This window comes from Gigantopelta aegis, chromosome 3, assembly GCF_016097555.1.
Source record: "Gigantopelta aegis isolate Gae_Host chromosome 3, Gae_host_genome, whole genome shotgun sequence".
In the NCBI taxonomy this organism is placed as follows: domain Eukaryota; kingdom Metazoa; phylum Mollusca; class Gastropoda; order Neomphalida; family Peltospiridae; genus Gigantopelta; species Gigantopelta aegis.
This window is the reverse complement of record NC_054701.1, coordinates 95,377,453-95,405,245: the sequence shown is the minus strand read 5'-3', so window position 1 is coordinate 95,405,245 and position 27,793 is coordinate 95,377,453. Positions and strand designations below refer to the sequence as shown.

General features: G+C 36.6%; 1 protein-coding gene across 2 annotated transcripts; it reads left to right on the top strand.

Moving 5' to 3' along the window:
• The first annotated feature begins 451 nt into the window (after window positions 1–451).
• Window positions 452–27,793, top strand: LOC121369395 (POC1 centriolar protein homolog A-like). Of its 2 annotated transcripts, XM_041494473.1 has the most exons (14): window positions 452–588; window positions 6,749–6,833; window positions 7,292–7,371; window positions 7,793–7,884; window positions 8,391–8,499; window positions 9,891–9,961; window positions 11,785–11,892; window positions 13,822–13,937; window positions 15,262–15,395; window positions 16,522–16,590; window positions 17,150–17,284; window positions 21,659–21,742; window positions 22,278–22,475; window positions 25,725–27,793. In XM_041494473.1, the coding sequence occupies exons 1-14, from the start codon at window positions 574–576 to the stop codon at window positions 25,827–25,829; spliced, it is 1,401 nt and encodes a 466-aa protein (XP_041350407.1). In that variant the 5' UTR covers window positions 452–573; the 3' UTR covers window positions 25,830–27,793. The 2 variants fall into 2 exon arrangements, with proteins under 2 accessions (XP_041350407.1, XP_041350408.1); XM_041494474.1 differs by lacking the exon at window positions 21,659–21,742.

The following is a 27,793-nucleotide window of genomic DNA, read 5'->3' as shown; positions in this document are numbered from 1 at the left end:
TTATTTATTGTTATTTTAATTCTAAAGGACTGTGATTTAATGCACACACGTATATTCTCATACTGTTTTATCCCGTCCCAACCAATGATCAACGCTCCACGACTGGTATATCAATGGCCATGATATGCTCTGTCCTGTATGTGGGAAAGTGCATCCCTTGCTACTAAAGAGAAAATGTAATGGGTTTCCTCTGACTACACGCAGTTTACTTTTTACTTTCTATCCATCCATCCATCAATACATCCATATGTTCCATCCATCCATCTGTCTGTCTGTCTGTTTGTCTGTATGTTTGTCTGTCTGCCTGCGTAGTTATTTATTTATTTGTTTGTATCAAGCTGACGACTGGTCGGTGTTTTGTTTTTATTAAGTCCGCACTTTAACTTCTGTATTTCTTACAAGTCGTGTTATGGTCCGGATTTAATCAAATGTTTATTTCCGTCATGCGTATTTGCAATGTTAGCGGCATTATTTGAAAGTATCTGTGCATGATCAGACTTGACAGCTGAATCAGTGTTGATTTGTGTTGTTATAAAAATCAAACACTCAGCGTCTTAACACTGAAACAAGAAGATGGCAGTCACATTGGTGAGACACCTTTAATCATTTTGGATACTGATAATTAGCAGAGCATTCAAGCGAGATGTTTACACAGGGTTCGAAATTCGTCCCAAAGTTGCTTGCAGCACAGATCTATGAAAAGTTTCTACCATTACAGTTGGTGTATTCGATGGCCCAAATGCATGTCCTAGCAAAAAACCAAACAAAAACAAAAACCACTTTAATATTTTCAAGTGGAGGGGTGCAATGCATAATCAAAGAATTTGGGTGGGGGAGGTGTCGAATGGTCACTTTGTCTTTGGTGCTGGTCCCCTTGGTTGGCCTGTTTCCTAGTCCTACACCTGTCATATGGAATATCTATCAATTATCTGAGTAGACATCCATAATATATCATTCCCACAATGTGTAGTCAATCTCATATATTTTCCACCCAAATAGTGCAGGTAACTAATATATATATGCTTGTTTAGTGCAGGGCGCACATTAGGTCAATACTTTTCTTAATGTGCAGGGCGAATTGCTTCCCTCTATTTAGCAAATTTAAAATGGCGGGGAAAGTTTTGACGGTTATCGTTGAAAGATTTATTTTGTTAATAATGACGCATGTACTTCAATTGGGATTTAGTGAGTACGATAGGTTATAGGAGAAGCCATGTGTTTAGGGAAGTGACGCCACGTATCAGCATGCACGCGCATCTGGTAGGCAGAAGTCGATCATAATGGCCATTAGTAACAAAGCGAACTAGCAAAGAATGGCCAACACGTGCTTAAATTACTGCTTGTAGCACGGGAACGCTATTCTACATAGCTCCTGTATGGAGGAGATATATGTACTCTTTTCACCCATACAATTTGACGATTGACCGAGTTCAAAACTATAGCAAACTTCCTTGTTTTTTCTTTTTTTTTTCCACATGAATAAATATTTTTAGTCCATGTAATTTTAAAGTGTCTGGTCCATATTTCAAGTAAAGCATTACAAATGAGCGCGCGCATACACAAATAAAAATAATAAAATAAAAAAAGTCGGCCTATATTTATTTAAAACTGTTTAAAAGAAATAATTGGCCTACACTTTGTTAAAGGAAATTATTTCTGTAAACAATTTTAAATACCCCATATATATATATATATATATATATATATATATATATATATATATATATATATATATATATATATATATATATATATATATGAACAATTGTTACAAATGAACCAGTAGACAACACTGATGTGTTATACTTGTCTACTGGTTCATTTGTAAGGCTTTTCACCAACAATAAAGTTTAAGCAAGTAAGTATCTTATTAGAAAACTTTACAAAACTTTAAAACTATATTCCTTAAAGTTACTGACATAGGATACATATTAACACATTGTATTAAAATGGAGGATACTAAATTTAGTTTCAGTACCTGTTCCATGACCACGCATACATTGGTCCCTCTAGCTACATAGTCCCTTTTTAAATATTAGTACAGAACGTAGCCTTCTAAACGGGATACACCTTAAATTTACTTGGTCCCCCAAGTACACACACACACACACACACACACAGACAGACAGACATACATATATATATATAAATTACCATAAATATTTTAATCACCTAATCCCATGCGGGGCAGGACATAGTTTAATACGCAGTCAGTCTATGACTGATTCCCATTGGTGGTCCTATGGGGCTATTTCTCGTTCCAGCCAGTGCTCCACGATTGGTGTAAAAACGGCTATGCTATTTATTATCCTGTCTGTGGGCTGCTGCATATAAAAGATCCCTTGCTGCTAATAGAAAAGCAGAGGTTTCCTCCCTAATATTATCTGTGTGATCCCTAAAGATGTCCGACTCCATATATCCGTAATTAAAATGGCGTGAGTGCATCGTTAAATAAAAGATTCCTTCCTTTCAAATCCCAAACTGTCAGTTACCTTTGACAAGAGGCAGTTTCAAAAGGCTTTTACTTTCAACCTGATTAATAAAAAAACAGTTACAACAACTAACTACTATAAATTGTAACAATAAAATGTTTTTATGTTTTAATTTAAAACACAAATTAACACAATGCAAATATCATTTGATCATTAGTTTATAGATTAAGTCCAAGTGTTATCAATGTCATCATCACATACTGAATAGCCCCAATAATGTTGCATAGTTTGGAAAGTCAGTGTGTTATCAATGTCATCATCACATACTGAATAACTCCAATAATGTTGCATAGTTTGGAAAGTCGGTGAAAAAAGTTCTGGTATCCTTCTTGTGCACAGAAACATGAGATACCGTAGAAAAGAAACGCCGAATCTGATACCAGTGTTCTCCTTAGCATCCCTTAATTCACCCTAAAAGGCCCTTAATTCATCCTGAAAGGCCCTTATTCCATCCAAGAGCTGCCGGTTCTCTTTTTTTCCATAAACAGGGATCATTGATATCTAGAAAAAATATCAAAATTGTTAATTTTCTATGATATAAGTATGAAAGTTTTACATTGTGTAAATATTAGTATTAGTAACTATAGCATGATTTCTCTCTCTCTCTCTCTCTCTCTCTCTCTCTCTCTCTCTCTCTCTCTCTCTCTCTCTCTCTCTCTCTCTCTCTCTCTCTCTCTCTCTCACACACACACACACACACACACACACACACATCTCCCTGTTATTTAATTAAAAATATAAATACTCCAGCCACCTACATATTTTATGGCATGATACAATATAAAATACTCAGATTTTTTTTACCCACTATAATGGATCTGTCAATACAAAGTTACATAAAACGTTGTTTGTAGATTGACTGGGTACTGTCAACAGGGCATCTTCGTTTCCATGTCAGTTTGGTGGTGGGTTTTTGTTGTTTTTTTTCATTTTAATTTTATTATCTTTTCAATTTTTCATTTCAATAAAATACTCTACGTGTACTAGTATTACGAATTAATAACATACAACAAACCTTGTATAAAATGACGATCTCCGTTGTGGGATAGCCAAAGTTGATTGTTGTCAGCTTACTGTTCGACGTGTCGCTTCCAGTAATAGGTGAAAATAATTCCACAATCCTTCCTACAGTGATTTGTGCGGCTAACAACGACGTATGAATTTACCATGACAAAATACCATTCATCAAAACTAGTCTACACTGATTTAACTGACGAAAAAAACATTCGATTGTTCATTACTACTAATGTCAACAGTGGTTCTTGCCTACCAGAGCTCACGCGGTACCACGTGATCACAACATATGACGTCACCGTGGCTTCTCCTATACATTTTTGGTTTGTGTGACCATGTGTTGCACTATTTCGGTTGAGAAACGATTAAAACAAGGTGCCTAAATTTTTGAATACCACAGACCTTGTCTTTTAAGGTGCGTGAGTGCAATCGCGCTCGTACAGTGCACATAATTTCAATCTGGTGAGTGAAAAATAATGCACGTCACACTTAACAAACAGCACACGTAAAATAATTGTATACATATTGATTGCCACTATTTACCTTATTGCCACTACTTGGGCAATTCCATGATGAAGCGGACAAAGACTCAAAATTTAAATATCAAGTATTTTAATGAATGAATGTGTTTTATGATTAACAACATGCTGAATTTCATGGATAAAAAACCCAAGTTGTCATTGAGGTTGTTGCCAAAAAGATATCGCATGCTGAATAGACAAATAAAATAAAATAAAAGCATATTTTTTAAGGCCATAATACATAAATTATGTTTTATACAATCAAATACAGGTTGCATATATGTAATAGCATATCTAATGTAACAGTTCTACATGTTACATCCACTGCAGTTATATAATATGATATGTTATGTTTGTAATTCTTGGTCAAATAGACCACCTAGCACAATGTAACATGAGTAACCGAAATTGCTATTTTTTCCTCTATCATTTATTTCTTGTTTCTAACAAATGACACTTAATATTTACCTACACTATTAATGAATACTACAGGTAGTGAAACCACAAATTTTTCACAATAGTGACATGAAACATGACACGGATATATCAATAATTGTAATGTAAGTAACCGAAAAATATGTAACGCAAGTTACCAACATTTTATTTTAATAGAACAATACTAGTGTGTGAATAATTATTCCAACATACTTGTCACTAACACCAAGTTAGTTTTTGCTGCCACTTACTGGCTAATAAGCCTAAATATATAATTACATGCAATTCCAAGGTTACTCACGTTACATTTTTACCATACTAATTATTTTGATTTGCTCAGGATTAATAATTATACATTCAACACTTATTTTCTTTATTACATTATATTAGTTAAATAACCAACGTATATTATAAAAAAGGAAGAAGGAAATATGATGATTAGTTTTCATACTGTGTGAATGTGTAAACATCAGTTCCTCACGTTACCAAAAAAGAACATGACAAAAAATGAACAAACTTAAACTCCCAACGTCTCCTCATACTGGAACAGCTATGATAAAAGTGTATATCTATGGTATTCAGGGGTAGCATTAAGGATTTTTTCCCAGGAGTCCCATTTTTTTCCATTGGACTCATTTGCTTCTGAATTGGCTCATTTCCATGAGTCCATTCTCAAAATCCATGAGTCCATATTATTATACCCTTTATTTTGGTACTAAACACGATATGTTTATGTTTGAAAATTAAAAAAGAATTTTGGAAATTAGGTCACGAGGACTAGAATGTTATTCAGTTTCAAATTCCCCTTATTTTGACATCAAACTCGATAAAACATTGATTTGACAGTATTTTGCACCTTAAAACGCCTCTACATACCTTAAACTATCGCAAGAAGTCATGTTTGAAACAGTGGCCGCCTTAAATACATTTCATATAAACTTTCTAAAAAAAAAACCATGCCAGGGGATGCAGGAAAATGCTTTTGCTATGCAACCGCGGCGCATGCTTGTTTGGGCATTACGCAAAGAGAAACTAGGTCATGGCCTATCGCTGAATGCAGTTGTTACACAAATAGCGCAGTTAGGCCTTCTGACCTAGAAAACCACAACTCTCTTAGGAGAGGGGCGCATTACTAGTCCTTAAATAATGAGATAGAAAAAAAATTGATTTAATCATAATCATGTAGGCCTATAATTTCAAATTATCGCAAATTGCAATGCAACACTGCTTATTTTGAGCCTTGTGTTACATCACTATATTTCTATTGACTGTACATAGTACATACCATAGGGCCTACAGACACTCCAAACACGTGGGTGTCATATGTTAGTGTAAGTGGCTCACTTCCGCTAGCTTTTGACAACCAATGGCCATTATTATCAAGTTAGGTTAAATTTCAGTGTTCAACGAAATACTGGCGGCCATGATTATTTCTAGGTCTGATGTCAGGCAAGTCCAATTTCCAATAGAGGTGCGATGCTTGTTACTCTCTTGGTTATCGTATTGATATTATGTTGTTATAGTTTAGTTATTTGTTATCAAAATAAACAATTAGTGATGCATATCTAATTTAGATTATTTTGTTTGTAAGGGAAAATTTCTCCGCTTGTAGGAATATTCAAACACGTTAATAAACTGTATAGCTACACTCGGTTCTGTTTCGACAGAAGTTACGAGGATTTCCGATTGCCCAATATCATTGAGGCCAATCTACTTCAAAATGAAAAGTAAAGTTTGTTTTATTTAACAACGCCACTAGAGCACATTGATTTTTTATCTTATCATAGTCTATTGGACGTCAAACATATTTAATGACGCCACTAAAGCATATTGATTTTTTATCTTATCATCAGCTATTGGACGTCAAACATATGGTCATTCTGACACTGTTTTTTAGAGGAAACCTGTTGTCACCACATAGGCTACTCTTTTACGACAGGCAGCAAGGGATTTTTTATTTGCACTTCCCACAGGCAGGATAGCACAAACCATGGCTTTTGTTAAACCAGTTATGGATCACTGGTCGGTGCAAGTGGTTTACACCAACCCATTGAGCCTTGCGGAGCACTCACTCAGGGTTTGGAGTCGGTATCTGGATTAAAAATCCCATGCCTCAACTGGGATCCAAACCCAGTACCTACCAGTCTGTAGACCGATGGCCTAACCACAACGCCACCAAGGCCGGTCCAATGGTCCAGTTTACTTACAACTATATTGAATAAATTTATGATTTATATTACTTGCATTAGTTTTTTTCGTTTAATGACTCATGTTGTTATTTTCCAGGAGGATCCATCACTGGAGCGGCACTTCAGGGGCCACCGAGACACAATTACGGGGTTGGACTTCAACCCCAACATGACCCAGCTCGGTAAAGTGATGGACTTTATTACATTGTACTGTTATTTTTGTCATTGTTGTTTTATACTGGTGGTGATAATAAGTATTTAATATGCCAGTTAGAGTACATCCAATGATGCACTCTTTCTGATCATTACATACATGTATGTTATCTTGAAAAGGGAAGTGTCAGATTCTCTCTACATTCTAGCCAAACTCAAGGGAGGACCTGGCAGCCCAGTTGAATGACGAGAAATACACGGGGTTTGATGATGACCGCATGTATGTTCTGTTTTAGTACTGATGAGTAATATTATCAGTACCGGTACCTAGAGGGAATGAAGTTTACCAATAAGAATGGCACAGAGAAGCTGGTTTTCTTTGTTGTTGAGTTTCTTTTATAGCAAGTGATATCGTTTATAGATTTTGTCACAATGTTTAAACTGTCAACTGTAATCATCTGAAGATTTAAATTTCTGTGTGTTACAGCGTCTGGCTCGATGGACTCATGTTTGATGGTGTGGAACTTCAAACCAAAGATGAGAGCTTACAGATTCGTAGGACACAAGGTAGGAGATTTTAGAGTATCATGTTTACAGATTCGTAGGACACAAGGTAGGAGATTTTAGAGTATCATGTTTACAGATTCGTAGGACACAAGGTAGGAGATTTTAGAGTATCATGTTTACAGATTCGTAGGACACAAGGTAGGAGATTTTAGAGTAATGTTTACAGATTTGTAGGACACAAGGTAGGAGATTTTAGAGTAATGTTTACAGATTTGTAGGACACAAGGTAGGAGATTTTAGACTAATGTTTACAGATTCGTAGGACACAAGGTAGGAGATTTTAGACTAATGTTTACAGATTCGTAGGACACAAGGTAGAGATTTTAGACTAATGTTTACAGATTCGTAGGACACAAGGTAGGAGATTTTAAACTGACCTTGTTTTTGTGTGTTTTAAAGATGAGTTTCCTTCGTGTTTCAGGATGCTGTGATGTCCGTGTGTTTTTCCCCGTCAGGACATTTAGTGGCGTCCTCATCCCGAGACAAAACCGTCAGACTGTGGATTCCTAGTGTGTAAGTAGGACAGTTGCATAAACTATTTATGGCTTACACAAAAACAAATGGTGTCATAACTTTAATATACTTGTAAATGAAAATTGGGTAACGCTAAACAAAGCTTGCATGAGTGACGTCACGTGCAAACTAAACTATTGTTCCCTTAAGTTTCTGAGACCTGTCTTTTGTCTTCAGTACGCGATATGACCGTAATGTCGTCTAGTAACACACACAGGCTTTCTTCAAGTCGGTATTTGCGTCAAAATTCTGGTTTATAATTGGTGTGGGCGGGCTTAAAATTGGTTTAGGTGGGCATTTTACCTAGGGCAAAAACTTTCAGAATTGATGTAGATAACAAGTTCAACTCTGATGTCTACGTTTGGTGTTAAGTAGATGAAAGTCAATGAAATGAATTAATGTTTAACGACTCCCTAGCATGAAAAAACATCAGCTATTAGGTGAGCTGAGGTTAGGTGACGTCAAAGTCGAGAGAAGAATACGTTACTGTGTCTGTTTATTTTCAGTAAAGGAGAATCGACCGTGTTCAAGGCTCACACCGCCACGGTGAGGAGCGTCGACTTCTCTGCAGACGGTCAGACTCTGTGTACAGCATCCGACGACAAGACGGTCAAGGTGAGAGCGCTTTGAGTGGTTGTTTGAACTCATCACAAAATTATTACAGATCGGTGAAAGGGCGACCATCAGTGATTGTATGCAGTTCCTTATTTGCTAAATTCTATCATTACATCAGTGATAATTCTATCTCGATTATCTGCTTTTAAACTAATTCTCATATTATTTTATGTATGTTTTATCTGATTTTAAATAATTCTCATATTATTTTATGTATGTTTTAAGAAATCAAACTAAAGTAGTGTCGGAAATAGAATAAAAATGATTTTTGTCAATTACTATTATTAAGTAAATATTTTGTAAATACCTATTTAATGATACTCTACCTAATTTAGCATTTACTTGTTTGGGCTCTCATTGATGTACAATGTGGTGTTTACTCTTTAAATTTAAATAAAGATGTCAGTAAACAGGAGATCTGTGACCTTTATTGGAACAGGCTATAACACATTTTGATGGATATGTGTCAATTTCATTTACCCTTAAACAAACTTTTAATTTAAAACTGCAAGATAACTGATTATTTTGAATTGCAGCATAAATGATTAATTTTGACCAGCATATTTAGTGAATATAAATTCAATATAAATACAGTAGAAATTTACACAATCTTGCAACCACTTAAAGGTGCTATATATTAGAAGTTATATGTGACCATCTGTTTGTGATAAAGATTCTCCAATAAAAATGTATTTTCTACTAGTAGATAAAATCATTTCCTATAATCATTTATGGGTATATAGTTAAAGGTGTAGTCTTTAAATGTTAAAGTAAAATTTAATAAAAGCATTGTTTGCAATAGCTGTCATTATGCAACTTTGAGATAGCACCTTTAATACCGGTATAATAGATCACAAACACAAAATGGTTCTTGACAGTTTTGCTCAAAAGTTACTTATAAATGTCTACAAATGTTTTGTTTTGGAGAGGAATAGGGGTAAATTGTCATCAGAAATGGTCCCTCACATATTGAAACAGCAATGAAATTGACATATGTTGACCAAACATTGTTATAGTCTGTTCCAATAAAGTGCACAAATCACCTGTTTACTGACATATTTCTTTTAATTTCAAGAGTAAACACCACCTTGTACATCAATGAGAGCCAAAACAAGTAAATGCTAAATTAGGTAGAGTATCATTAAATATATATTTACAAAATATTTACATGTCAGTTTAATATGTAAGAAATAATCGACAAAAATCATTTTTATTCTATTTCCGACAGCACTATAGTTGATTGTATTTTTGTATTTTAAGAATGTTAACAAATCATTTACCCAGATTTGTATTGATCATTTTTAAATGCAGCAATACCTTTTTTATTATTATTATTTTTAACTTTTCATCATCTGATTAAGAGAGGTGACTGGTGTTTTTATTTGTTTCAGTTGTGGGCGGTGCACAGACAGAAGTTTCTTTTCTCTCTCACACAGCACATGAACTGGGTCCGGTGTGCCAAGTTAGTAAACACACTAACATACACTTACTGACCTAGTGCCGAGTTAGTAAACACACTAACATACACTTACTGACCTAGTGCCGAGTTAGTAAACACACTAACATACACTTACTGACCTAGTGCCGAGTTAGTAAACACACTAACATACGCTTACTGACCTAGTGCCGAGTTAGTAAACACACTAACATACACTTACTGACCTAGTGCCGAGTTAGTAAACCAGAGTATGACAAATATTTTGAAAAGTCACTAGCCACAGGGCAAGTGGGTTTGTGAAAACCACTAGCCCACCAAGATAAAGCACTAGCCCAAATCCCTGATCAATTATAACTGGATTTTTATATAATTTTTGTAACATTACACATTTACGAGTATAACAGTAAAATAAAACAAACACTTAAATCATGTTGTAACTTTCAGTTTTTTGTCGTGTCGTACGTTTTGTCTTTTGTCAAGTGTGATCCATCGTCATTGTCCCGTTTTCGTTTTTGCCCTCCCCCCGGGGAAAAATAATTGAGCAAACTCTTGGTTGGTATCTAAACACACTATCAAAATAATTAAATTTAAATGAGGGTACGACAGTGTGACACACGGTAATAGATGGTTCAGTGTATTTGGTAGTTGGTTATATATGTAGGGCCTACTATTTATGTCGCCAGGAACGGTGATGCCAAATACAGGGCATTATCCCGTGTCAGACCGATGTCAAAAGAATATAACGGCGACATCTAATCCGTTGTTAATTGATGAACAAAAAAGGTATTATCTTGTATCGGCAACTGTGACGTATTATCCAAACCGCTACACGTAATAGGCCAAGCCGAGTCATTGCATATGCGGTTACTATTAAAGTAAATTGTTTTCCTGATTGCCGATAACCACATGTTAGCAAAGTGTTAAATTAGAAAACAATAGGTAAATAAAACAAACACTGAAATTCAAAGCATGGCTGGGGTTTACTTGATTGAGATTAACCTGTCGTCGCGATTGGTGATTTCCAAGTGCTTAGCCTAAAACATATGTGCGAGATTAACTACCACGTGACGTGTCTAACCAATCAAAACACGCATGTCATTAGACTTTATTTCCTGTGCCAGAAACTTGAAAGGGAAAGGTAAACAATGCATGCTGTAACTGTGACGATGTAGAGATAGACCGGCCTCGGTGGCGTAGTGGTTAAGCCATCGGACTACAGGCTGGTAGGTACAGGTTCGCAGCCCGGTACCTGCTCCAACCCAGAGCGAGTTCTTAAGGGCTTAATGGGTAGGTGTAAGGCCACTACACCCTCTTCTCTCTCACTAACTACTAACCAACTAACAATTAACCTACTGTCCTGGACAGACAGCCCAAATAGCTGAGGTGTGTGCCCAGGACAGCGTGCTTGAACCTTAATTGGATATAAGCACGAAAATAAGTTGAAATGAATGAATGTAGAGATAGCATGTTACTGCAGTTTGCAGACCTAACTCAAGTGGATTATTATTATATACTGATTGCGTTGTTGATATTATTCGATGACAAACGTCACAATCAAATTTATTAAACGAAATTTCAGCCGAGAGAAAAAGAAAGAAAGAAAAAAAAACACCCCACGATCGAGTGATGATGAGAGGAGGGGGGAAACCACTAGCCCGCAGGGGCTAGTGGTTTTGCGTTTCTCACTAGCTACATTACAGTAGTTATTTTTCTTCTTCTGTTTTCTTTTTTTTTAAAGTAAATTTGAAGGTATTGTTTGATATAAGAATGATGACTGAATCGCTTAATTAATGATGTATTTGTTAATATGTGAAATTTACCTAAATGTGAGTGTTCTGTTTCTCTAGGTTCTCGCCAGATGGCCGCCTGCTGGTGTCGGGAAGTGATGACAAAACCGTCAGACTCTGGGACAGACAGACCAAACAATGTATCCACTCGTTTTTCGAAACTGGAGGGTACGTGCTGACACGACTTGAATTCAGACAAGGTTTTCAGGACCTGTTTGAAATCAAGTTTATGCCTTTTTCAGTGCATACTTAATCTTGACAGGGTCACAGACTTTAGCTTGTATTAAAACTTGGTAGATTGTTATTGTGAACAATGGTGACTGAACTTTAGTTAACTGGTTTTCTTTTGGAGATGGCACTAAGTATTTCGTTTAAAAAACACTGATAGGAAGTGGTACTTGAGAACCAGTTACATTTACATATTGGCAAAGTTTATTTGTATCATACCTCACTCCTTTTAAATCAAAGTGCAAGTTGAGTGACTAATGCTTTTGTAAATTGGTGGGGGGGGGGGGGGGGGGGGGGAGACGTAGCCTCTAGATCCCTGTAGGTGGGCCCATTGGGCTATTTCTTATCTCAGCCAGTGGTATGTGCTATCCTGTCTGTGGGATGGTGCATATAAAAGATTCCTTGTTACTAATAGAAAAATGTAGCAGGTTTGCTCTCTAAAACTATATGTCAAATGACCAAATGTTTAACATCCAATAGCCGATGATTAATAAATCAATGTTGTCTAGTGGTGTCGTTAACAAAACAAACTTATAAGCTGGTGATTTTATCTTTGTTATCATATGTTTGGCATTTTATTTTATCTTTGTTATCATATGTTTGGCATTTTATTTTATCTTTGGTATCGTATGTTTGGCATTTTATTTTATCTTTGTTGTCATATGTTTGGCATTTTATTTTATCTTTGTTATCATATGTTTGGCATTTTATTTTATCTTTGTTATCATATGTTTGGCATTTTATTTTATCTTTGGTATCGTATGTTTGGCATTTTATTTTATCTTTGTTGTCATATGTTTGGCATTTTATTTTATGTTTGGCATTTTATTTTATCTTTGTTATCATATGTTTGGCATTTTACTTTTTGTTTGTTATCATATGTTTGGCATTTTACTTTTTGTTTGTTATCATATGTTTGGCATTTTATTTTTTGTTTGTTATCATATGTTTGGCATTTTATTTTTAAATCTATTTGGCCCAGTGTTTATTGCTGTGACATTGGTGCAATCTAAAAGCGATTAGACCAGCTTCCATAACAGAGTATGTGATGAGTATTACATCATAACTTGTTATAAATCAGTTTTACACCATCAAGCACATGTTCTTGCTTTTAGCTTCAAGTTCAGGTTAATGCTCTTGTTTATTCTTTGTGAAATTTATTTTAAAAAAATTGGCAAGTGAGATTAAACATGGTCAAACCAAACAGAGTTGTCACAAACAGGTATCCAGTGGTGTATTATGCCTAACCAGACTGAGTTGCCACAATACAGGTATCCAGTGGTGCATATAGCCTAACCAGACTGAGTTGCCACAATACAGCCTCTATTATAGGTTGGACTATACCAATTCAAATCCCATAGGCGACCATGTTAACGTTTGTGTTTAAAAACACTATATGCAATATATCAACCAAACTATGACCCATAAATATCAGTACTACAACCCCTACCTCAAAGTATTAACTGCAAAAAACGGTACCTTTCATGGCTCATTTTCGGTATAACCAGATGTTTTTTACAACACCCCTAGTTTTACACAACATTTTAGTACTTTTTTTTACATGTATCCCATACATGTTCCAAGCACAAGGCTACTTGACACAGTGGTACTAGATGAATTAAAATTGTATACATTTTTAGCCCAGATGAAACTAAATTTTTTTACAACCAACACACTCACATTTATAACCAATCACAGGACTTGTGGTGTTAACTTCTCTATCAAAAGTTCGGTGCACCTCGAACTTCGACCCAGCCGGAAATTAATTGGTATAGTGCTACCTATTACCTAATACTCGGCTCCGATTGCCAATTCTTTGATTTCAAAGAGCTATTTTGTTTGTTTATTTATTCTTTTTCTTTTTCTTAGTTTTGTAAACCATGTTGAATTCCATCCGAGTGGGACGTGTATCGCGAGTGCTGGGACTGACGGAAGTGTGAAAGTGTGGGACATCAGGATGAACAAGATATTACAGAATCACACAGGTAAATCATATACACAATCACAAGGTAAATCAGATACACAATCACACAGGTAAATCAGATACACAGTCACATAGGTAAATCAGATACACAATCACACAGGTAAATCAGATACACAATCACAGGTAAATCAGATACACAGTCACACAGGTAAATCAGATACACAATCACTCAGGTAAATCAGATACACAATCACTCAGGTAAATCAGATACAGGTGTTAAAATATTGCACAATCATCACTCGGGTAAATCAGATACATAATCACAGGTAAATCAGATACACAATCACAGGTAAATCAGATACACAATCACACAGGTAAATCAGATACACAATCACTCAGGTAAATCAGATACAGGTGTTAAAATATTACACAATCATCACTCAGGTAAATCAGATACATAATCACAGGTAAATCAGATACACAATCACAGGTAAATCAGATACACAATCACTCAGGTAAATCAGATACACAGTCACACAGGTAAATCAGATTTACAATCACAGGTAAATCAGATACACAATCACTCAGGTAAATCAGATACACAGTCACACAGGTAAATCAGATACACAATCACAGGTAAATCAGATACACAGTCACACAGGTAAATCAGATACACAATCACTCAGGTAAATCAGATACACAATCACAGGTAAATCAGATACACAATCACAGGTAAATCAGATACACAATCACAGGTAAATCAGATACACAATCACTCAGGTAAATCAGATACACAATCACTCAGGTAAATCAGATACACAGTCACACAGGTAAATCAGATACACAATCACAGGTAAATCAGATACACAGTCACACAGGTAAATCAGATACACAATCACAGGTAAATCAGATACACAATCACTCAGGTAAATCAGATACAGGTGTTAAAATATTACACAATCATCACTCAGGTAAATCAGATACATAATCACAGGTAAATCGGATACAGGTGTTACAATATTACACAATCATCACTAATTGTTTCAACACAGTATCTTGACTTCATCAAGTTCACCAATTTGATGCAATACTTTTAACAAAAAGCTGTTGTAAAGTTTATCTGCAGCAGCATTTTTGTCGTTATTTGATGCAACTGTTCCATTAAAGCTTTGCATTTAGATCAGTTTCTCATAAACTATAAGTCCTACATCAATGAAACTTGGTTTATAGTTGCACCTATAGATGTTCATCACAGTGCACCAATTTTTTTTTTTGCTGTGTGAGACATTTAATTCTGGAGAATTGTATTGAATTGTCATCTCAAGACAATCTGAATGTCGAGATGTGTGTGTAACAATGTTTCTAGTCGTCGTGTTTGTCTTCAGCTCACTCCGGTCCGGTCAACAAGCTGTCGTTCCACTCGACTGGGAACTATCTCATCACCGGCTCGGACGACGCAACCATCAAGATATTTGACCTGCTGGAGGGCAGAATACTGTACACGCTTCACGGTCACCAGGTACTTTCACAGCAAGCGGGCTTATCACTTTGAGGGAAGAGTTCAGCGTCCACTACTTGAGAACATCTAAACTGTTCTAGCTCTACCACAAAGCTTTTCCTAGTCTGTTCTTTGATGAAAATCCATATTTTTTAAGACCCTGCAAACTTGGTCATTTTTTTTTCTCCAATATCTGTGTCATGTATTTGAACTCGGTATTTCTGGCAGTCGGTGGGTAAAAGGTGGGGATGGCAGTCTGTGTTTTCTTCAAGTTGGGGATGGCAGTCGGTGGTGAAAGAGTGTGTGAGAAACAGGCAGAAAGGTGGATGATTCTAAGACTGCTTGTGGGGATGGCAGTCGGTGGGGAAAGAGTGTGTGAGAAACAGGCAGAAAGGTGGACGATTCTAAGACTGCTTGTGGGGATGGCAGTCGGTGGGGAAAGAGTGTGTGAGAAACAGGCAGAAAGGTGGACGATTCTAAGACTGCTTGTGGGGATGGCAGTCGGTGGGGAAAGAGTGTGTGAGAAACAGGCAGAAAGGTGGATGATTCTAAGACTGCTTGTGGGGATGGCAGTCGGTTGGGAAAGAGTGTGTGAGAAACAGGCAGAAAGGTGGACGATTCTAAGACTGCTTGTGGGGATGGCAGTCGGTGGGGAAAGAGTGTGTGAGAAACAGGCAGAAAGGTTGACGATTCTAAGACTGCTTGTGGAGATGGCAGTCGGTGGGGAAAGAGTGTGTGAGAAACAGGCAGAAAGGTGGACGATTCTAAGACTGCTTGTGGGGATGGCAGTCGGTGGGGAAAGAGTGTGTGAGAAACAGGCAGAAAGGTGGACGATTCTAAGACTGCTTGTGGGGATGGCAGTCGGTGGGGAAAGAGTGTGTGAGAAACAGGCAGAAAGGTGGACGATTCTAAGACTGCTTGTGGGGATGGCAGTCGGTGGGGAAAGAGTGTGTGAGAAACAGGCAGAAAGGTGGACGATTCTAAGACTGCTTGTGGGGATGGCAGTCGGTGGGGAAAGAGTGTGTGAGAAACAGGCAAAAAGGTGGATGATTCTAAGACTGCTTGTGGGGATGGCAGTCAGGTTTTTTTTCAACTTCTGACAGATTTAATTATTTCCAAAACTGATGATGTTGTCTGTTTTCTCCAGGGACCGGTCACTGCTGTAGCGTTTTCCAGAAATGGAGAATATTTCTCATCTGGAGGCTCGGACGAACAGGTTTGATGATTACAATTACTTCTCTGTGATTCAGTACGCGGTCATTGTACAGGATGTTGTTCTATATGAACTGGGCTATTTCTTATTTCAGCCAGTGCGCCACAACTGGTATATAAAAGGCCACGGTATGTGCTATCCTGTCTGTGGAATGATGCATATAAAAGATCACTTGCTACTAATGGAAAAATGTAGCGGCTTTCTTCTCTAAGTCTATATGTCTAAACTACCACATGTTTGACATCCATTAGCCAATGATTAATAAATCAATTGGCTCTGTGTGTCGTTAAACAAAACAAACTAACTTTTGTTCTATAGGAATCATGTCTTAATAGATAATATCTTGTACATTCATTTACACTCAATAGCAATTGTTTATCTTTATGCTGTGTGTCGTTAAACAAAACAAACTAACTTTTGTTCTATAGGAATCATGTCTTAATAGATAATATCTTGTACTTTCATTTACACTCAATAGCAATTGTTTATCTTTATACTGTGTGTGTGTTTTTTTCATCAGTTAATTTTACCTTTGATTAATTCGTTCACGTATTGACTGCAGGTGCTAGCGTGGAAGACGAACTTTGATCAGATTGATGTTAATGAGGTGTTATCACAGCGTAAGAAGGAGCGGTCCCAGCCCATCGTCGAGGATATCCCACCGAGGTCCAAGCTGCGCTCCAAGTCTCCAAAACGAGTAAGTGTCTTTTCTACACGGTAAAGAGCCGGTCCTCGGTGTCTTGCTGTAGTAACCTATTGCTGATCCTTTTTAATGACAAATAAAATAATAATAAATAGTATTTGTTTAAACTATCCGCGTTTGTATATCCAATTTGTTTTTGTTGTCCTAGAGATTGTCAGAGGATTGTACTTTCATATAATTGTGTCCTTAAAAAAACTATTTATATATATATATATATATGTGTGTGTGTGTGTGTATATATGTATGTATGTGTGTGTGTGTGTGTATATATATATATATATATATATATATATACACACATACACGTACACATACACATACACATACACATACACATACACATACACATATACATATATAGACACACTGATGTACTTAACTAGAAAATTATTTTATTTGGTTTAACTTTACTTTATAAAGTTTTATACCTTTAATTTAGGTGACAACTTGAGCAGGAGAGAGTGGACTTATGGACCAGTCCGAATATTGTTAAAACATCCTTTTGATTTTGCCTGTGCAGAGATATGACTTTAAAAAAGTTAATAGCTTTGTCAGCTATTGTTTTATTAGCTTGGATTTCAATCTTTATTAATATAACTTGATAATGGCCCCTAAAACTCAAACAAACAGACTGATTTCGAAAACTTAGTTGAGTTACAACAAACTAGAGACTGGTTTCTAAATTTGAGTTGCGTTACAACAAACTAGAGGCTGGTTTCTAAAACTGAGTTGAGTTACAACAAACTAGAGACTAGTTTCTAAATTTGAGTTGCGTTACAACAAACTAGAGACTAGTTTCTAAAACTGAGTTGAGTTAAAACTAGAAGCTGGTTTCTAAAACTGAGTTGTGTTACAACAAACTTGAGGCTGGTTTCTAAAACTGAGTTGAGTTACAACAAACTAGAGACTGGTTTCTAAAACTGAGTTGCGTTATAACAAACCATTAAAGAGACTGGTTTCTAAAACTGTGAGTCGAGTTACACCAAGCCATTAAAGAGACTGTCATGAATTTGCTGTCACCGTTAAGATATTCCCCAACCATTTTAACGACTAAAATTACACATTAAACACGTTTTGCCAAGTTGTTGTCAAATCTTAGCATATGACAGACATTACAGTCGTTTTCATTTTCAATAAAGGCTATTTCAATTTTATAAACATTGAAAATTGTACACTTAGAATTAACTCCCTTGAATAGTGATGGAGTTTGTTCAGTTTTCCCTGTCTGCTGTGTAGTGTACATACATAAAGTGATATAGAATGATGTACCGTGAGAAATAACAATAGTAATTCTTGTTTTTAAATAAACTTTGGAACATTTAGCTTAGGTATTTGTAACATGGTTTGTCGCACATACATGAAAGCAAACAAAGAAATCTTACTTTACTCATTATTGGGAATACAAACAATATACATACAGTAAATACATTTAAACTGTACAACTCGTAGTGGACACTTTTATTATAAAGTTAACCTCTAAGATGTCATCAGCAGCCGTCTGTGATAAAGGCTGTTTATTAATGTTTGTTAGTTTTGTTTCCAGTACTGTGGTGTGTGAGATGCACTGGGGCTATGTTATATGTTTGTTAGTTTTGTATTTCAGTACTGTGTGTATGAGATGTACTGAGGCTATGTTATTAATGTTTGATAGTTTTGTTTCCAGTACTGTGGTGTATGAGATGTACTGGGGCTATGTTATTAATGTTTGTTAGTTTTGTTTTCAGTACTGTGGTGTATGAGATGCACTGGGGCTATGTTATTAAAGCTGCACACCCTAGTTCCATCCAGCGAAAATAAATTATAATTTGGTTAATCTACAAACCTGTAACACACTTAGATCACGTTTTTATCAAATGGAGTGAAAAAGCAGGTTTTATATCGATAAATACCATGGGAATCCCCATGTCCCAATTGTTTGAAATAATTTTGAAAGTTAGCATTCTGATGTCACCGGTAGATGTCGCTCGAAGCACTACAATGCCTACGCCACGACAAATTTCACAGACTTGGGGTGCGTTCCTTTCACCTCTCCTGGACATGTTCCAACTGTTCTGTCCTGGTTGTATCCCCTCTCCAGATATCGTAAGACTTAGCCAAATTATTGGTTTTAAGGGTTTGTAACGTTTTGTATTGAGACAGTTACTTGTCTAAACTTTATTGTTACTGAAAATGTTCACGAACTGTGAAGAAAAATCTCACAAATGAACGACAACAAATCGGATGTTGATTGTGCGAACCGTGCACGAGAAAACAAACCGAACCAAAATGATAACGGTCACGTGGTATACCAACGTCTGTGACATTGAAATGGAAATATCCCCTCTAAAAATAGATTAGACCTTGTCTGCTCAACGGTTTTTTCTCAGAGGCCCGTGCCATTTTATGAAATACGAAAAATGCATTTTGTGGTATTACAAAAACCAGGATTACCAAAAAACACTTCAGGTGAATGGAAATGTATATTCTAAATAATAAACGGTAAGTAAAATGCAATTTTATTTGTGAAACAAATGGGTTTAATAGCAAAAAACAATGCTGTAATGGTTAACAACTAGCCGTAACTAGGGTGTGTCCCTTTAATGTTTGTTAGTTTTGTTTCCAGTACTGTGGTGTATGAGATGTACTGGGGCTATGTTATATGTTTGTTAGTTTTGTTTCCAGCACTGTGGTGTATGAGATGTACTGGGGCTATGTTATTAATGTTTGTTAGTTTTGTTTCCAGTACTGTGGTGTATGAGATGCACTGGGGCTATGTTATTAATGTTTGTTAGTTTTGTTTCCAGCACTGTGGTGTATGAGATGCACTGGGGCTATGTTATTAATGTTTGTTAGTTTTGTTTCCAGCACTGTGGTGTATGAGATGTACTGGGGCTATGTTATATGTTTGTTAGTTTTGTTTCCAGTACTGTGGTGTATGAGATGCACTGGGGCTATGTTATTAATGTTTGTTAGTTTTGTTTCCAGTACTGTGGTGTATGAGATGCACTGGGGCTATGTTATTAATGTTTGTTAGTTTTGTTTCCAGTACTGTGGTGTATGAGATGCACTGGGGCTATGTTATTAATGTTTGTTAGTTTTATTTTTCAGTACTATGGTGTATGAGATGTACTGGGGCTATGTTATCAGTGTCTGCGCTTAACTTTTTTTTTGAGTTGCCATCCGGGCAAGTGGTGACAGCACTTTCATTTGCCCGAATAATATTTTCTAAAAAAACAAACAATATTGCAACAGATTATAAGAGAAAACGTTTATTTTGAGTCTTTTCCTGCACTCAACCAACCCACTCTTTAAATAAATAACAGACATGCCACTGTGACTCCCCACTGTCACTGTCAATACAGAGTGTTGACACCTACTTAGTATTCATGAGACGCGATAAGCCACGAGTGGTAAACACGAACTATGCACGTGATGTGTCACGAACTATGCACATGTTAGAAGTTAGAACACGAGCTACATGTGTATGCACGTGTTAGGACACGAGCTACGCATGTGTTAGGTTTGCGAAATCGCTTAGCGTTTCATATTAAATTAGATAATAGGATTATATAATTCCCAATTATATAACAAAGAAAGATGCTTGCGTTCACCAAATGTTGAGCACTGGTATAACCGACACAACCCCTTCCTCCCCCCACCCCATCTCAATGAGATAATAATAATTAAAAAACACCCTAAAATATAATGTTCAGTGGATACGATCTATGACGTGTACACATAACCAGGTCTGAATCTTGTCGACATGAATTTGTGCCCAATTTTACATGCCACTTAACTTACCTTACACCTATTCTTATATTGGGCATATGTTTAAAAAGCAGACCTACACTTTTTCATGGTGCAAAGTAGGCTACATAGCTGTACTTTTATGTATTTATTAATTATTGATTAAGGCGGGCAACCTTACTGTGGGTTTTTAGTTGCCAGGGGCAATTGGGCGACCGTTAAGTTCGAACCCTGTGTTATTAATGTTTGTTAGTTTTATTTCCAGTACTGTGGTGTATGAGATGTACTGGGTCTATGTTATTAATGTTTGTTAGTTTTGTTTTTCAGTACTGTGGTGTATGAGATGCACTGGGGCTATGTTATATGTTTGATAGTGTTTGTCATTACTGTCGTGAATCGGAGGAAGTTGTTTCCAATTTTTTATTAGATCAGTTGCTAATTAATTTAAAAATTGATTAGCAACTAGTGTTTAATATTTTAGAATTGTGTCGCAATCTGAACATTGCCAAGTGTATTATGATGCAACACTACACGACTCGACTCATCACAGCACGACACTGAACAAAGTGTTGCCAGTTTAACACAAACAAGGATGTTGCACGTTGTTTCCTGCATGCTGTAGTTGGTTTTGGTTTGTTACAGCTTGACGCTAAGTTGGCCGTGCGCAGCATGGATGATGAGGAACCGGCCATAACAGATGTGGGGCCCGCACTCTTCCAGTCTGAGGTGTGTACTCTCCCTGGAGCTGCACGGCTCACGCTGCATTCTCCATTCTGTGTCTAGCACAACTCACGCTATATTCCATGCTCTGTCACTCGGCACATGCTGCATTCTCCACTCTGTGTCTAGCACAACTCACGCTATATTCTATGCTCTGTTGTCTGTCATACTGTGTCTGTAGCATGACTCACGCTATATTCCATGCTCTGTCACTCGGCATATGCTGCATTCTCCACTCTGTGTCTAGCACAACTCACGCTATATTCCACGCTCTGTTGTCTGTCATCCTGTGTAACTCAGTGGAACGCTTTCTCAATTCAGATTTGTTCATCTTTCTTATGTCTTCACTGTTCTAACAATACTTACTGCAAAACATGGGGTGTGGTATTCTGTCTGTACTGAACTGCATGTAAAAGATCCTTTCCGAGTCCACTGGAAACAGTAACGTATGTGGTGGCAGTGAGTTTTGCATTTAACCCTCAACACCAGAATCACCTTTGACTTCTAATCAAACAATTATTCCTTCTTTTTCTTTTTTCAGACAAGCATGGCGAATGGCCGTTTTTTTAGTGACTACGAGATGAGTTCGGCGGATCGCGGCGCGGGGGATGTCAATTACTCAGCGGCGGATCCGTCAGCATCGCGGTCCGTGACACAGACCCTGGAGTCACGGTCTCTCCCCCCACAGTTAACACAGTTCATGGAAACCATCGCCGGCCAGCTCGACATTCTCACTCAGGTAGGAGATGATCTCACCGCATCAGATTATTTCACTGTTAGTCATTGAGATATTTGATTATTTCATTGTTAGTCACTGAGATATTTGATTATTTCACTGTTAGTCACAGAGATATTTAATTATGTCACTGTTAGTTACCGAGATATTTGATTATTTCACTGTTAGTCACAGATATTTGATTATTTCACTGTTAGTCACTGAGATATTTGATTATTTCACTGTTAGTCACAGACATATTTGATTATTTCACTGTTAGTTACTCTTATATTTGATAATTTCATTGTTTATTCATTTAGGTATTTGATTATTTCACTGTAGTGATTTCTGTTTTGATTAACTCATGCACGGAGTCACGTTAATTAGATATTTGACTGTCTGCCACTCAGATATTTGACTGTCTGCCACTCAGATAATTATTATTTCACTGTTAGCTGTATGAACATCTGATTATAGTTTTAGTCGTGGAATGTGAGCTAGATTTTCTATCATGTATTCAGATCAGTAGTATTATTCAGAGTATTATTTTGATCTGCACTTGTTCAGTCCAGGCATCGAAATAAGCATTGTGTCTGGTAACCCAGGGCTTGAACTTAACGGTGACAACGATGGCAACTGCCGTTAGTGACATATAAACTGCCGTCGGTTGGGGGCGTCACCATTGGCACTTTTGTGCCGCCAGATGAAAATTACTGCCGTTGGTAAAGCTCCTCACTGACTGCAAAATGTATAGACATGTATGAACATTATCTGACAGTATGTAACAAGGGCATTTGGGTCCTGGTTGGAGTTAATGGGTGTTTGGTTAGTACCACTTGATGGAACTAGCCATGTATAATATACGTTCTCACTGCATTTTGCCTCCTCGCTTTCGTGTTATGCTGCCCCTTTTCACGTTTGGCAGCCCCATTTGTTTTTCTGTGCCCCTGTTTATTTTTCGGCATCCTGTTATAATTTACAGCACCCAGCTCCACTATTTCAAAATGCACTTTTTTTTTCACACTGAAAAACATCGATCAGTCTGCACACTGGACATCAAAGGAAACAAGCCACGTTGTGTACGAAAGCGCAACTAACGAAAAACTTCAGTAGCTTACGACAGTGACCTTTACGTAATTTAACACTATTTTTTAACGGTAGCCTTAGTGGCTATAACATTTTTATTAATATCAGCAGGCCTGTGGACTTTTGTATGTTCCTTTGCCTGCCTGGGGGAAACATACCCTGAAAAGGACAACACCTGTTGTCCAGCTCTTTCTCCCAGCATATTGGTTTAAACAAACACACCCTCTAAACCAGGTCAGAGTACACCCATTTTACACAAAAAGCACTACTTTTGCATGGGCCGGAATTACCACAAACAAGTCTTCAATGTCAACAAGTTACAAACTACATGCTCTCCCCTGTCAACTTCAATCAAACAGTTGCCACTTCATAGCTGTCTGCCATGAAATAATCACAGTCAAACTGCAGACGACTTTGCGCGAACAAATTTCTGGATTTTGGACAACCAATTGGGAAGATAACTGTAATCTGAGGCCAGTTGTGTCCCATACCAGTATCCATTTTTATGTTTGATACACACAATATGTTATATTTTAGTTTAGCAATGGAAGTTTTTTTAATTTTTATTGTTTCGGCAATCTCCAATTGCACATTTAATTGGTCGTAACTGATGATTTGTACTTACTGTCATTTGTTTATTCAGCAATTCTTTATTAAATATTAGAAACGTTTAATTTATTTTATTTTAACCAATGGAAGTTGTAGAGTTCATTATTAAAATTGTTTATTTTGGGTGCCAAATAATATATACAGTGCCTTTACAAAAACGAAACTACTTTTTATCAGTTGGCAGTATCAATGCGATCGATTCACCCACAGTAGGGGATCACTTAAAGAAATCTCTTTATTAATTTTCATATATCTTAAATATTTATTAAAAAAATAATATTAAAACTTTGATCAGTTTATCAAAACGAATACCCGTGAATGTCAGACTCAGGAATGTCCCTTTAACTAATAGTGCATAAAATATAAGGCAGTTTGTACATCGTACCAACTTTTCAGTACCAGATACTGAGGGGCAAAATAAGGGATAGGTATTTCCAGAAAGCTGACCAACACACAACAATATACAGTAACCAAACGTTTCCTTTTTCTTTTCTTTTTAACTTTTTAGTGTTTTTTTTTTTTTAATGGTGTGCGATCACCATTCTTTAATTTTTACCCCGCGAGAACACTGTTTACAAATTAATGTCATCCACAGAACAATTTTCATGTCATATTCACCAACATCTTGGGCAACTTCATCTCAGAAACGCCAGGTTCTGTTAAATGTTACCTTATGCTAGTAGTCCATGATTCCATTTATAATAAATTCTTGTTTACTGAAGTTTATTGACATCAATTGAAGAAATATGACTACATATACATACAGAAAAATAACCTTTCAGACAAGTTTATTTGCTACAAAAGTCAGTTTAAAAAAATTGCTGTCGGCATACTCAAAATTGTCGTCGGTGGGCCCTTTCACTGACGGCAATTGTTTTTTTAATTGCAGTGAGTGATAAATTCTTAAGTTCGAGCCCTGTAATCTGTTTATAGGTTACCACAAAATATAGCCTGGTAACCTATAGGTTATCACAATTATATGAAAGTTAGAATTGAATTCATGTTACTACTACTTTTAACGCCCGTACATGTGTGCCAGATGATTATTGTAGTATACATGTATTTATGAACGTTCTGAAATTGTATCGGTGTGCGCGAACATCGATAAAAGAAATGAAATCCGGAAGTAAATTTATCTAGTGGGCGCTGCTTAAATGTGGATTGCCAAAATTGCTTGCAATTGCACAAGTGTGCACGTACATCGGTGCAATTTCGTACGAGAAAACAAAACACGGAAGTAAATTCATCTAGTGGACACTGCTTAAACGTGGAGTGACTATAATTGCTTGCAATTGCACAAGTGCACGCGAACATCGATGCAATTCCTTATGAGAAAATGAAACGTGGAAGTCCGGAATACATTGCCTGGTGTACGTTTTGGAAACCGTTCTCAACTTTTTTTACATGTGGTAACCTCCCGGTAACCTGAACGACAATTCTCGACTTATTTCGATGCCTGCAGTCATATGTTGATGTCCATTTGTTTACTCATTTACATGTAAACCTCTCCTATGTTACAGTATGTACATACATTGCCAGTACATGTGATATGAAATATTCCTGTTTGGTTTTTTATAGACTGTTTCCTTGTTGGAGCAGAGGTTGACGATGACGGAGAACAAACTGAGGGAATGTCTGGACAATCAGCAGAAAATCACTCTGCAAGTCCGACCCACTGACTGATGTTCATCAGATGACTACACACATTAATCATATACATACAACTTTCTCAAGTCAGACCCACTGACTGATGTTCATCAGATGACTATACCCATTAATCATATACATACAACTTTCTCAAGTCCGACCCACTGACTGATGTTTGTCGGATGACTACACACATTAATCATATACATACAACTTTCTCAAGTCAGACCCACTGACTGATGTTATCAGATGACTACACACATTAATCATATACATACAACTTTCTCAAGTCCAACCCACTGACTGATGTTCATCAGATGACTATACCCATTAATCATATACATACAACTTTCTCAAGTCCGACCCACCGACTGATGTTTGTCGGATGACTACACACATTAATCATATACATACAACTTTCTCAAGTCAGACCCACCCACTGATGTTCATCAGATGACTACACACATTAATCATATACATACAACTTTCTCAAGTCAGACCCACCCACTGATGTTCATCAGATGACTACACACATTAATCATATACATACAACTTTCTCAAGTCAGACCCACCCACTGATGTTTGTCGGATGACTACACATATTAATCATATACATTCAGACTTCGTCTACACGTCTCTCCAACCATCTGCTGAAGTCCCCACATGACTTCATTCTCACTCTAAACTCAGGGCCAAATTGCTAAATGTGATTTAAAGTTTAATTTAGTGAATATATGCAATTAAGCTAATTTAAAAAATGTTTGTTGTTTGAATGTGTATAGCTATTTTTAAAATAATTCTGTTTAGCTAAATGTTACTTGAATTTGGCTGCAAATTTTCTGACAAATTTGGTGACTTTCTAGCAGTGTGATACATTTATAGGTTTATAAAGTATCCTGAGGAAACATGATAACTAAGCCTGCAGTCCAACTGAATCTGTCTCTAATTTGTCCTACTTTTTCTCAAACTTTGTACATAGACACTGAAGTGATAAGAAAATTGAACAAGAGCTGGATTTTAATATTTTTCATAGATTTAGTAAAAATGTGACTAGTTTTTAAGTAAACATGTTCTTAACTGAATAGATGGCTGATATTTCCCTATTGTCTAACTGTCTTAAGTGGTATCTCTCATTGTGTAACCCTGGAAACTGCTGTGACTGCCTGGAGTAAGCAGCTTACGTCTTTGAACGTGACAACATTAATTAGTAACACATACTTCTCTAGTTCCGCAACAATACAAGTAGAAATCATTTCATGAAAATCATACACCACGGGATCCTGTTACCCTGGTGATGCATCCTAGGATCCTGTTTACTCTGGTGATGCATCGTAGGATCCTGTTACCTTGGTGATGCATCCTAGGATCCTGTTACCCAGGTGATGCATCCTAGGATCCTGTTACATTGGTAATATATCCTAGGATCCTGTTACCTTGGTAATACATTGTATATCCTAGAAACTTGATATTTTGGTGATACATGCTAACATCTTGTTACCTTTGTGATACATTTTAGAAACATGTTACCATGGTGACGGATCCTAGGATTAACTTTTAACACTACAGGGACATTTCATTTCATCCATATTCATTCACTGTGGCCTTCAAACAGCTGTATTAGACCCTGGAGACGATGGTTTTAATTTATTCAGTTGATGTCTGTGATATTAGTGTATGTAATTCTAGTGTATGTAACACACCATGTAGATAGTATGGTATTAAACATGTAAATCTACAACAGGTGTTATCTTGTGTATATGAATCTCTTTTATAGTGTATGTAACACACCATGTAGATAGTATGGTATTAAACATGTAAATCTACAACAGGTGTTATCTTGTGTATATGAGATCTCTTTTATAGTGTATGTAACACACCATGTAGATAGTATGGTATTAAACATGTAAATCTACAACAGGTGTTATCTTGTGTATATGAATCTCTTTTATAGTGTATGTAACACACCATGTAGATAGTATGGTATTAAACATGTAAATCTA

What these genes read in the sequence shown, in the direction of transcription:
- LOC121369395 (XM_041494473.1), top strand. An exon ending in AGACTGTGGATTCCTAGTGT is followed by an intron (nt 7,885 to 8,390) that starts GTAAGTAGGACA and finishes GTTTATTTTCAG; the next exon opens with TAAAGGAGAATCGACCGTGT. An exon ending in CTGGAGGCTCGGACGAACAG is followed by an intron (nt 16,591 to 17,149) that starts GTTTGATGATTA and finishes TATTGACTGCAG; the next exon opens with GTGCTAGCGTGGAAGACGAA.